Raw genomic sequence first — 14,042 nt, forward strand, 5'->3', positions numbered from 1 at the left:
CTCTACTTTAAAACCGTGGTGGTTATGTCAAAGCAAGTGACTATTTTGCCTATTAATATTTGTAAAGTACTTTTAGGGGTTATTTCGGTGTACAAGGAGTTATAACAACATAGACATGATTCAATACTTATCTTTATATCCAAACATCATATTAACTTTATAGCTGATTGGGGCCTTTTTAGTTGGGGGCCCCGTGTTGCCTACCTTGCCTTAAGTCTTCCGCTGGTGTTTTTTTTCCAGTAAACAAGACTGTAGGCCTAATTCACCGGTGTTTCTGACTGTGATTAGCTGAGACTTGGGTTTGTGACACGACTATATCATGGTGGGTGTTTTGACGAGGATCCACTGGAAGCGCAATCTTGAGTGTGAAGTTGTTTGTATAAGAGGTTCACAAGCAGCAACACCACAGGCCAAGCATGCGCCCCTTTCTGGACAGGCATGTGTGTTTGAATGGGCACTGCACTGGTTATCATAATTTGTGTAAAAATCTCATTTGACTTAATTTGACTTGTATTGAGCGCAAACAAAAAAAGATGTTTTCAGTATAAGTGTAAATAATGGTAATACACTGGTCTCTATAAAAGTTGACTAGCAACCAATGTGGAATATAATTGTAGCAAAGATACTTGTGCAATAATGAATGTGTTATTAACAAAAAAGGGAGAAAAAAAGAAACATCTTGGCATCTTAAATTAGAAGACCATAAATCACATTGAGGAAGGGGGAGGCATGTGGAGCCTGTGGGAAGGTTGAGCCCCTCTCTGCATCTTTGAAAGTGAAAAAACAAAAATATTAATTTAATAACAATTATAGGTGTTGTTAATCAAATTAATGAGCTGGAGTAAAAAAAAAATGCTGTTTCTTACATGCCTGCCATTAAGGATATTATTTGCCAAGTGGGATCATCTTGGCAAATAATGTAACAGGTGGACATGTTTTTAATGGGAGCTCCCGTTACTCATTCATAAAGCAACAGTGTGCTGGGCTGGCTTTGATAACATACACTTAATCTACTAATCTAAAGATATTTGTTGCTACCAATATATTTTTTGTTGGTCCGCAATGGATGTAGTTAATGCTGGATTCTGAAAGCTGCTGGATAATCAGTTTTAGGCTGCTAAGAGATAAACAAAAATGCATCAATTTGATTAGATCTCATAGATCTATTGCTCAAGCTGGAATTCAAGCTTTTTTGTGATTTTCATGAGTATTTAATATTTTGCAAGTACCTGAAGCTACACCGCCAACCGCAGGGCTGTTTTCTGTCTGAACGCCCACTTAATTTACACTGAAAAGAACAAAATATATTGCAGGAGTGGATTTAACCTCAAACTCACCTGATTCTGCAAAAGTTAGACAAAAATGTACTATATAAGTGAATGTAGTGACAAAAATATTTACCGGAATAAAGACTATCCATTAACTATGGGTCTACAAATAGGTCTAAAAATGTACTGACATTAATGAACAGAGCTGTGGTTCATAATGAGTAAAAACATAATAAATTGAACAAATTATATCTGATGTAATTCCTTTAACTTACTCACGGAATCTGAAGTCATGCATGACAAATTATATTAGTTTTAACTAACATGTTAATATGCCTGTGTATGCATGTGTATGCATGTATATGTGTAAAAGGAAGGCGATACCAATCACATGATTATAGGTTCAAAATGCAAATGTAAGAAAATGATTGTGACAAAGAGTTGATTTGACTTACCTCTGACTCGGGGCGTGACACGTACTCCTCGACACGCTGAGCTGTGCCATTATCTGCAGCTATTTCAATCATGCATGACCCTCCTTGTTTGCCAACAGACATATTATATCTGTTGAGAGAGAGCAGAGTGAGACCATGATTTGTAATATCTGATACTCACAATAAATTCAGCAAAGCCTGAAAAACATTCTGATGGAGAGACAGAAAGAACAGTCACAGCAATGAAGCTGCTAATGTGACCATTGAGACTATACTATAAAAGTGGATGACTACGTATACATAACACACTATTGCCTGAGAAACTTTATGCACTGGTGGATACTGTTGGAGGCAATGGTGCGTTTGTATCCCACGCCACAGCCCAAAACCCAGGAGAGACAACAAAAACAGAGAATGGCTTCCACAGCTGGATTTAAATAACAAGTTCTGAAATAAGTTTTTGCTCAGTGCTGTGATAATTCTTTACATTTTTGTGTTCCTCAGCAGATAAGAAATTCACATTATAATGCCCGTAAATACACTACAAACAAATCATAGATTGTGATAACCAGTCAGAGCTGAATTTACATTTACATGCTGTGCTACATGCATTACTATTTCAAATGTATGAAAAATACAATAATATTAATACAAATGAAAGAAATCAGCCTGCAAAACATTATCATGAGTGAGAGTGCTCATTATGTCATTCAGGATTAATTGATGATAAAAATGAGGGCACAAACTAGATATACATTATAAACCTAATGAGTAGGAAGACAATTTTATCATTTGACCCTCTGTGTCTCTCTGGGGAAATATACAATTGCTCTAGTCATTAATGTTGCAGCCATAATGTTAAGTAGCTGGTCTACTTGTGTCATATTCCAGCTTTTGCAAAGTCAAGCGATTGCCTCTTTCCAATTCATCATTGGCTTTATATGGGCATTATACAATAGCAGCCTCTTTACAAGGCTGTACATTGTGCAAAAGGTTGTATACTCTCTGCCACGTGCATAAACACAATTGTAATCTACATAATGCACTTTTGTTCCATAGATTCCTTATTGTTTGCCTGTGAACATGTATTACCGGTAAATCTGATTCTGTTAATTGTTTTCATCCATTTTTTCCCCGATTGCACCACTGTTGATGAGACAAACCCTTCAAATGTCTGCTTTAATGGCCAGATGGAAACAATCAGGGCAATCGCCTTCCTGCTAATTAGAAACAGCCTTTCAGGACGCCTTCCTGAGGCAATCACATGCATGCAACTTAAGAAGGACTAAGTACAGGTACTGTATGGAAATCACGAGGGAAGGTTTGAATGCAAACACACACACGCACTAAAAAAATGAAGGCACATTTCAGACTGTAAACATGGAATGCAATCCATTCTCGGTGAGCGAGTTCAGAAAACTACATTGCCTCACCGTCACAAGAATATAACAAGATCCTAAAGAAAAAACTGAAATGATCCAATATTCCAATCCATGTCTTTGTGTATGCAGGAAACATCACAACATTGTTACTAAAACTCCCTCTTGCTGAGGGCATTTGAGGCATATTTTGGTGCTTACTACAGTAGCTTTTTATTTAGCCTGCTAATGCTGCAAAGATTGTCCCTATGAGACACAGAGAGCATGCATACTAAGCAAATTGGATGATGTTACTTGATGAGCTCTCGTGAGCAAATTGAATGCTCCACCGGGCTAATTTACATTAGTCTTGCTCTAAGGCAAAGATGACTATTTATAAAGATGACTATGACTACTTAACTTGGTATAACAGCTAGATAGCTAGAACATGTCCCACAGACCAAAATCATCATCACCACCACACACACACACACACACACACACACACACACACACACACACACACACACACACACACACACACACACACACACACACACACACACACACACACACACAAAACCACAATGGATTATATCTCACAAACAAACACAGGAGTGAATCAGAAGAAAAAGAGGCTGAGGTTTGTCTAACTCAGAGATGAAACACTATGTAATTTCATATTGGGCTCTCTGTGCACCATTCAGTGCTGGGTCTCATAGGACCAACAACAGCAAATTCCCAACTTGAGGTAAACAAACAAAGACATATGAATATTTCATTTTCTGCAAACACACAAAACCACAATATGGCTGTGATCATTTTTACTCAATCATCATTTATGCATTTCTTCATCTGGCTAATGCTCTAATCAGAAGTGATTTGTCATCTCTAACATCCTCATTTAGACCGTGTCTGGTGTGTGACTAATTCAGAGCAACTGCACTGTTGCAACTTTCCTGAGGATCACCATTGAAATATTACCTGCAATGTTAAGGGACCTGGCAAATATTTTCAGCACAGCACCTTTACACAGAGGTATTTGTTAAACCTGATGGTAGGTGTGTGTCTTTACTATCCTATTTGAACGTGCCTCCTTCACAGTCCCCTGAAGAAAATAATAATGAGGGAGGATCATCATTAAAATATTACTATTGCATAAAACATCTAAAAGTATTGGCAACAGATGGCAGTAAAACATCATGCACTGTGCTGGTGCCCTTGCAACAGTTTTCACAGGCTGATAGGCAAGATGCATTTTTTTTTTAAATGGCTTAATTATTCTAATCATATTCCAGATTCTTACAAAAAGCAAATGATAATGTGGAACACGTTAGTGGTGAATTTATAATTTGCAGGCAATTTAGTGATCTGGAGTCAAGAGTCTATTAGTTCTACGACTAGAGACTATAAAGTAGTTTTCTAGCTTGGAGCAGATACAATGTAAATGGGTCACTCAGATTACATATATAAGGAAGATGTACCCTACCACCTGTTAGTTTGATATTCTTCTTAGCACAACATGCAGTAGAGTTATACACCAGATATGAAGGGGAAGAGAGAGGGAAAAAAAACATATGCTTAATAATCATGCATTATCATCACACCACCGCGTCTGCTGCACAAGATGTCAGGAGCGATCGGTTTGTCGTTTTTCCCTTAAGTGCAACAAGCCCTGTATCGGACAATAATCTAAACCTACATTGACTGTAATGCCTGCTCTGGCTCGGTGACTTCCTCACATGCAGCACTGCAGCATTTGCTGCATAATTTGTGCTGTGACTGGCAAGCCTCAATTAATTTGTGTAGCCTGTGTTCTATCATTACATCTCTAGCAATGCAATTAGACAGCACACAGCAAGCCTCTTGGCATTGTAGCTTCACAAAAGAAATTCCAAGTGAGCGGGCAGTCCTGCTGGTTGCTTCTTCAATGAATATCTTATGGGACTACTTGTCAATACAAAACTGACTGCTGTCTGATTGATAAACGTACGCTGCCTGAGATTTGGACAGTGTCAACGGGATGTGGATTTAAAAACAAAATATTTAGAACCTTCTTTTCACTCAGTTGCACATATGGCACTTCCCCAAAATGAATGTTGTTTCCTCATTACTCTTTCAGCGATTAATACCCAGTGGGAAAGGATAAGTTCTGTCCGTTGTTATTGTCTAGTTCAGAAAAAAGTAATCAATGGTTACTAATTACTTTTCCAAATTGCAAAGGGATTACTATACTCATTACTTAGATGACCACTAATTACAGCAGCGGTTATTTTACCTATAAGCCTGTGCACATGCTCACATGTGTACCAAAATGCAGAGTAGATGGATAGACACTCAACAGCTGTCTTAGTTCTTTATTAGCCAGCATGTTATTGGTTGAAGAGACAGGAGGTGAACAGATGTTTCTAACCTGAACACAACATGAACTCATAGCATGTCTTAATCTCTTTGACGTTCATTCATAGAAGTGAAGACCCCTCAGACACGCTGAAAATTCCTACTACTTTGAAATTTCTTCTCACAGCACTTTTCTGTTTTTTCTCTTACAGCAGCTGTTGCTAAGCAACATTTCACACCTACATACGTATGCTTTATTACATTAAAACAATATTTAATAGTTAGTGAATGGACTATTAAATAATCCTCAACAATTAAATTTAAACAAAGTGATTAAAGTGATTATTTCAGATTATTTCTTGTAACAAGGAGTGATACTCAGCCTGTAATAAACATTTGAGTTATGTAAAGCAGACTTTACAGTAAAGCTTTTTAAAGTCTGAGAACATAGCGGTGATGATGCAAGCAGGGTTATCTGAGATTGCTCTACAACCCTCAAAATCCCAACTAAAAGCCAGTGATACATGGGGGTAAAGTGGAAAGATGTGGGCACGAAGAGGCTCTAACAAAAGTTGTTATTAAGTTCCATAATATAAATTGTAGGATCGGTGTTTTTGGAGCTTGATCTTTATGGAGTAAAAGTCAGGACATCTCATGTTCCGTTGGCTTTCTGTAAATTAATAATAACTAGTGCAGGGCAAGTTGAAAACATGTCTATTCAGAATTGGCCACATGCTTGGCCTGTGGTGTTGCTGCTTGCAGCTTTCTCGAGAACTGCTCATACAGACATCACACTCAATACTGCACTTCCTTTGATCCTCAGCAATACACCTGTCATGACATAGTTGTGTCACACACCGGTGAAACAGGCCTACAGTCTGGTTCACAGGACAAAACACCAGACTTGACAGTAGGCAAGGTAGGCAACTCCTAAAAGTGTCCACAACAGCAATAGATTTGTCATGATGTTGAGATATGAAACATATTGTATTATTTTACTATTCAAACTAATTATACATTGAAATAACTTAAATGCCCCCAAAGCATGTTTCTCAGCTGTATAGCCTACTACTAACTGTGTACTTCTACTTCAGAGGAAAATATAGTCATGCTACATTTACCTGACAGAGAAATGTTACTGGTTTTGTTGCAGATTCAGATTTGACTCACAATATATGACTATATATTAAATTATGATGCATTATTATTCATTAAACTATTATAGAATTGAAAGCTCCACCTTGAACAAAAGTTAACCCTATCGATCAGGCAACGTTCATGGAACATTGCAGAACCTAAAATTGTTGCAATAAAGCAGTTTGCAGAATGTTGTGTGAACAATAGAAAAACAACATCCCGCTAACGTTAACGAAACGTAAGGAAAACAATGTCCCGCGGATGTCCTGTTAACCATATTTTTTTTTACCAATAACAAACAGTCCCGAAACGTTAACTTCACGGGAACGTTTGCTGCAGGGGTCCCGAACTGAAAATTGTTTACTGCGAAGTACATTTGATTACATTGTGTTGATAATGCCTCTCTTTCACTGTTCACTTGTCGTAAAACTTTTAATGCAGGCCCTTAACTTTAGGTACTTTGTTGCCGGTAACATTTAGTGTTATACTTCTGTATCAAGTCTTACAGTGCGGAAAGTTACCCACGGCAGTGGGGAAAAACACACCCACATCGCGCAAGTAGTTACCAATTACCAAATAGGCATATTAGTCGCTTGCTTTGACACAACCAACATGGATTAGTGAAGTCATTTTGCCAGTGGTTGAGTATAAGTTAGTATTACAAAAACAAACATAATTTGAGTTGCAATGGTAAAGTGGCACTGTTCTTGTAGACTATGTGCTCGTGCTCGTGCTCGTTGTCTCCGGGAAAGTGAAGAAAAGTTTGGTTGTAACTTTATTCAGCATTCATGTAGCATTAGCAAGCTATATCCATGATCCAGCAGCAAAAGTGAAAGCAATGAGCCTCTGTCTGACCCCTGCAGACAACATGCTGGACTGCAGAGGCCTGAGGGAGCTGCTGAAACACAGAGGGCTGTTTGGTTGTTTATTCAAACTTTATTAATCTTGAATGTGTCCAAATTGGACTGAATTCGATTCGATGTTGTCTCTCCTGTGTTACCAGCAATACACCCACTAATTTTGATGTAGAGTCTGAGGAGTGTTTCTCGAGATATACAAGGGACAAACAGAAAGATAAACAGACAGAGATTATTTGCTTTATAGTTAAGATTACGTTATTAATGAATACTAGGTCTTTACAGTGTATTTACAAAATCTAATTATCTCACGCAACAAATTTCTCACTATGAGAAACATTTTTTTCATTTATCCCTGCAGTGCACTTTTGTTGAAAATGGGTGATAGTGCAAGGGATTTTTGGTTGGAGTGAGAGCATTTTGAATGAATTTACCACACATGAGTTAGGCAAGAAGCAATTTAAATCTGAATTATAAAAAGACATGCAACAAAACTCTATCTAATCACCAAATAAGCATACAGGCAAGGTATTTTAGTGCCTTTACTTTCTGTGATCAAGCATTACATTGACATTTCAACAGCATCCGACAAAGAAGTTCAGAACACTGTGAAAAATGTGCAGATGTAATGGCAGAGTATTCATGCAAGGCTCCTACTGAAGTGAAATATTAAGAGTTTTTTACAGAAATAATATGATGGTCTATAAAGACATCGACAGGAACATCAAAACCCATGAGTTTCTAGACTCGGAATGAAAAAAGTAAAACATAGTAAAAAAAAGAAAAGAAAACTCCTAGTAAGTCAGAGCCATACTTGAGACACTACTCCCATTCCTCTGACTGCAGAAAAAAAGCTGCCACTAAAGTGGCATAAATTTGAATAATCATATCTGCCTGGGACTCTGAGTTCACCTGTGACAAGGGAAGAAATGTGATGCCGCAGAATTCTATGTGTCATCCTCGTTGATCTTTGACTGTGTGAGAAAGAAAATGACTCCAGCAGTGAATTCTAAGCACAATGGGATTCAACCAATAATGTACAGACCCTCGCACATGACCGAGGGAGCATTAGGAGTCTCCCACTCTCAAACTTTAATCGTACTAGAACTGCCCTGGACATCCCCAAAGGAAAACTTTCCAAAATCAAAAAACAAGCCAACAACAAACATGTCCTCCACAAATGAAAAGTGACACAGCCCCCCCCCCCCCCCCCCCCGCCCTTTGTGAAATGATATGGCAGCACAGGGCATTTCGGCAGTGGCCTTTAGTCTTGCTGTAACAGTCTATAATGGAGTTTAACTGTGAAAACATAACATTTTATATTTCCAGAAACAGAAAACATACTTTAAAGTTGTTGTGTTTTGAGTGTTTCACATCTACTATCAATCTGCATGTCCATTATGCATTTTCACTGGAAAAAACAATGCACCGTAACACCATTACATTCAGAAAATCTACATAACTTTTGATAGTGCGCTTGAATAAACAAGCTTTAATATGCCACTTCCTTTGTTTCTACACAGACTGCAGTCAAATGCTCTTCTCTGCTCATTTTCAAGAAAGTTGTACCCTGTATGTTTCCCGTATATGGCAGTTGGTATGGATTGTTCTGATCATTTTACAGCAATCTTGCTCTCCAAAAGCTGCTCTACAAAGGAAAATGTGATGCATTCATTTATGTTTACTGTCAGAACAGGCTGATAAACTCTTGATTAAATATTCACAATGTCTTTCATCTCTTTGTTGGGCATGATTAGTGAGATGGAGTGGAGTAAAACCGTTGAACAGCTCTCCTCTGTGGCTCAGAGAGAACTGGGAATAGAATCAAGAAAGCCTGAAATTCCTTTACAGGGTTTTATGCTGACGTTTGGAATATACTGTATATATTTTTTATTTATTGACATATATTACCTAAATTGCATCGATACTGGAGCGGACACAATGTAGAGCTAAAACATTTACGCTGCAGCCACAGCTGTGTAGACCACCCACAAGAGGGCTTTTAATGCAATTTAAAATAACTCTCCACATTGTTTAGCATGTTGTTTCATACTCATCCTTGTAACTACAAGCAATTATATCATAATCAAAACTTCAGTGCATTTAAGCTGAGCATGGAAAAACATCAACAAAGTGAACTGCTTATTTTTATAGTACAGTGCAATGTTGAGCAGAGGTGTCAAAGCACTTCTTCCTGTCAACAATGGATGCCACCAACAATTGGTGCAAAAATGAAAGCAAAAGGCAAATGCTTTTCCCTTTCTACTGTCATCAGAACAGTGCTTGAGATGACAATAAGATTGGTGGGTTGAAAATAAGAGTGTGTGTGAGATGTGGAAAAGGTGAAAAATGAGATAAAGTGTCGAGTCTGTGTTACAATGACATCGGGCAATTTGCATTTTCCCTGTTTGGTCATTGCAGCTTGGATTATTTACAGTTAAATACAACTACTGCCCCACACTGCATATATGCTGACTGCAAGTTCAAGCAGCTGTATTCAGTGTTGCCAACCATCATCCAGGAAAGAAGGTATTCACTGCTCAAACAAGACTAGATGATGTCATGCACTCATTTGCATATGAATAAAATTGCTGAACCGATCAAGAATAAATAGAGGCAGAGCTCAGCAGCAGGCCCTCTCTCATTTCTCCCACTGGCTTACACAGGCTGTAAGCCAGTGTATGGAGACAGAGGATAAGCTGTGCATGGGAAAGCATTGTGATCAGACCTATTTGGATGAGACGAGCAAGTAGTGCAAATGCATGTGGATCAGGTTTAACATTTGGTACCAAATTTGTTGCCAAACGCTTAGAAGTCAACTGTTTTCCAAACTATAACTGGAATCCAAAAGAGTAGCAACATTTGCTGCTTGTGGCTTTAAATAAAAAAGGTGTTCTTGTGACTTTAAATACATTATTTCCCCTGGGGATATGTCTAAATAAATTTGCTAAATCTAGTGAAAAGAGTGGGAAGTTAACAGAGGTCCTTGCTGTTTATTATCAAATTACCTAACTAAGCTGCAACCATCTGACCCCAGTTATGCACTGTGCACATACATACAACATAAAGGCATTTACATACTTGTTGGTTGTGTGTCTAAGCTGAGATCTTTTGAAATGCTAGAAGAAATCACTATTAGTTGGATACATTCATTCTGGTATGGACAATTTTTATTTAGTGCTTTGACAAGCAAAATGTTAAATTATTCTCTGCAAAGGCAGCATTCTATACAAGAATTGACTCAATTCTCTAATGGACTTAAATATTTCATTACGTATTTTGTCATTGTTTAAATAAGTAAATAAATCTAAGCTTTCTAATGAGAGCTAGTTTTTTTAAATGGTAACATAAATTAATATTTAATAATTGTAATGCTGAATATCATTTAAAGTCATATGAATGCTGTGTTGAAGTGTGCAGGTGTGCATTTTATTTTAAATATTCAATTTGAATAGTCATGGATCCATTGATGGGGTCATTGATCCAGGTATGCCTCATCCTGCATGAAAGATCTTTTTATTTAAGTGAAGAAGTATTGCACTACGTGCAATGCAACCCATACTAGATCATGACAATATTCAAATAAGTATAAGAAAAAGACTGGGTCATTCAGAAGGTGTAAAGTGTGTCTACTGTATGCAGTCAAAATTAGAGGATCTCAGCCACTTACGGTAAACACCCTGCTACCATTTGCTGAAATGGCCAATTTCCACAGCAGACTGAATATCAAAGGTTAATGATCCAAATCTCTGAACGATCTGCAAGAGATCTACCATGGATGGTAACGACAAGCTATATCTCAAGGTTTATGTTCAAAATATATGAATATGTGATTGCTATTTCTATGTATCATTTTCTTAAGGAAATCGCTGTTTGTGCCGACACACTGGACAGTTTTCTTTGTTTATGTGACTTCGACATCTTGACACAGGTCAGGGACTGCACTATTCTGGAGGTCAGTGACGTACTCAGGCTGTCTGAGGGGCAGCAGTGCAAAATATAAGAAGGGCACCAGCTGCACGTGGTGGCGCACCAGCAAGCAGAAACTAAACGAGAGAGCACTTAATCACGTTTTTTTCCGCTTGAAGTGTATCCCACCCCCCACCCCCCATTGCCAGAGGTGCAGAAGGAACCAGGGCATTACAGTTGGGAAATGTCTGATGTAGTGAGCTTTCATTGCACTTCTGTATTACCATAGAATCAATGCTCTGATCAACACTGATGGTGAGAGCTACTGGACGGACAAGCCTTCACAGGGTTTTATCAAAGACACCATGACATGTAACCTTGTTTTGATTTCCCATTGAACATTGTCAAAGCAGGAAGCACTGAGCACTGCACACATTTTGTAAGTATTTAAATTGGTAAATGTGTACATTACACACATTGTGTGTAGCTTTCAGCACCCAGCAGTCAGCCAACAATATTTTTGGACCCAAAAATGATGGGAATATATTAGATAGTGTAGGCTACTGTAGGCTATGTATAGTTTTCCTTAACCTAATAAAGTAGTTTTGTTGCTTAAACCTCAACAAATTCCAGACTGAAAAGCAGAAAGCCCAGCTAGCTATTGCTAAATTAAGTTGCATATTCAATTTGGCCAGGTGTAAATAGCTGAATAACTGTCGTGTGTAAATTCTCACCTGAGTGCAAATAGATACTTTTAATTTAATTTTAATAGATATAATTAAAAAAATATTTTTCATGTTTTTTTCTTTTAACTTAATTCTAGCTTTTAGGCTTTTGAAGATTCACTTGAATTATTTTTTTCTTTCAACAACAAGTTATGAACTTTTACTTTCACGTTTTACAAAATGTCATGGTTTTTGGTATGGTGTAGAGATCAACCATATAAATCTGGAATTGATATCATCTGCCTAAAACACTTCTTCAGAGTGACAAATACTTATTTTACACTTTTTACTAACAAGGCTAAAAGTAAAATTCATGGGTAAAAACATAGATATCATGTTTAAAACTGATCACAAAAAGTAGTTTTAAGACAATGATAATGACTTTGCCAATACAATATTAGAGATTAGAGAGGAAAGTAGGAGACATATCATACCGGATTGTGATTGGCGTCCATTTGTTGTTATTGATGTTCTGGTCTGCAGCAGCATTCAAAACATGACTTCCACCACATCCAAGTTCAGCAACAGGGATTCCATCTTCAAGGAACACATGAAGGAACTGATCTCCAAAGTTCTGCTGCTGAGCTGAAATGGTAAGAATTTTGTTTAATGACGAGTCTCTGTTTCCATAGTGCCAAATTCAATACATCCTGTTAACTAAGATATGAAATTACTTCAGCGTTACCTTTTAAAATACTGAATAGAGAAAATGAGTCCCCTCAGTGTGTGTGAAATTAAATATAAACTGTTTCAACAAGATGATGATGGAGACACGGAGACATGGTTAGGAAGATAAAATATTTTGACATGAACATAGTGGTAAGTAACTATATTATGCTCAGGGTAAATCCCAATCCATCTGTCCCACTAAGCAGGCGCTATATTGTAATAAAATGAGCAAGTATAACTCAAAGGAACCTAGACATACCCAGCTAGTAGAATCTGATTAATATCAGTGTGTTGACCACAAGGCCATACTTGTTATGATCAATAAAAGGAAAACCAAGAGGGAGGTTTCCTGACTGCCAACAAATGAAATTGCACATCAATAGGGTATACCTTTGCTAAGACAGGAGTTTACGAAGACCGTATTCACATTGTTGTTTACTTCACATAATACTCTAGCAGACAGACAGGCAACAAAGACTGCAAGGCTTCCTCACTATAAGAATAATTCATAACACTGAACTGCCCTAGACTATACATCTTGATGGTCTAAGACAGGTTACGTCTGCATGCAATACCCCTCTACTTTTTAATTAAAACATTCAACTTGGATCCATCACACCACCTGTGCAAATCGGCATGATGGACCACAAAGCAACCGTTGGACCTCAGTGTCAGACAGTCCTTTATGCACCCACCTGGTCCTCTCAGAATCCAAGCTACAAGAAGCTATCTTTGTCTGATAAAGCACTGACTGTGATAATGGTTCACAGCACAATGCACCAGGACTGCACCAGTGAGAGGATCAGTATGATGAATCATCTCTGGGTACCACAATGCCATCATGCTGTCTGGGGCTACTAACAAGCGGAAAACTCTGAGGCTGAAAAATGAAGCCAATGCTGAATTGCCAAAAACTGCAGTTCCTCGAATGGCCATTTGATGCTGGCTCCAAAAGCAAGTCAATCCCCATAGACCCCTGCACACCAGGCATCCTGCTGGCCAATGTGCAAGCGTTGGATGATGGGCTCAGTTTTCAACGGGATATAAGGAACTGAAATGTCCATGAAACTTGGCTAAATCCTGGATGGGCAGCGCCATTCAACCATGACTTTTTTCTTTAAAACAATTTGACAGAACAGGTCTGATCCTGCCTGGCTACCAAGAGGATGGTCACCAGGTGCTGCTTGTGATGTTGCATTATTAGATATGCCACTTCTCAGACTCCAGTACAATATGTCACAGATTGCACAGTCTCTTGCAAGTGAGACAGTGTAGTGGAGGAGCAACAGACAGCAGACATCATTAATCCTTTCACAAGGGCTACAAGGGTCTTCAGGAGGGAGGC

General features: G+C 38.1%; 1 protein-coding gene across 1 annotated transcript in view; it reads right to left on the reverse strand.

Moving 5' to 3' along the window:
- The window catches only part of eys (eyes shut homolog), a 156,582-nt gene that overhangs the window by 25,191 nt on the left and 117,349 nt on the right, over positions 1 to 14,042 (reverse strand). The window contains exons 40-41 of the mRNA XM_068723996.1: positions 12,463 to 12,613; positions 1,724 to 1,832 (exon numbers count right to left, since the gene is read on the reverse strand). Of these exons, the coding sequence (XP_068580097.1) occupies positions 1,724 to 1,832; positions 12,463 to 12,613 (260 nt within the window). The remainder of the gene's footprint in view (positions 1 to 1,723; positions 1,833 to 12,462; positions 12,614 to 14,042) is intronic.

This window comes from Cebidichthys violaceus, unplaced genomic scaffold (genome assembly GCF_023349555.1).
Source record: "Cebidichthys violaceus isolate CVI_PGR_0920_01 unplaced genomic scaffold, fCebVio1.0.p SCAF_10, whole genome shotgun sequence".
NCBI classification, from domain to species: domain Eukaryota; kingdom Metazoa; phylum Chordata; class Actinopteri; order Perciformes; family Stichaeidae; genus Cebidichthys; species Cebidichthys violaceus.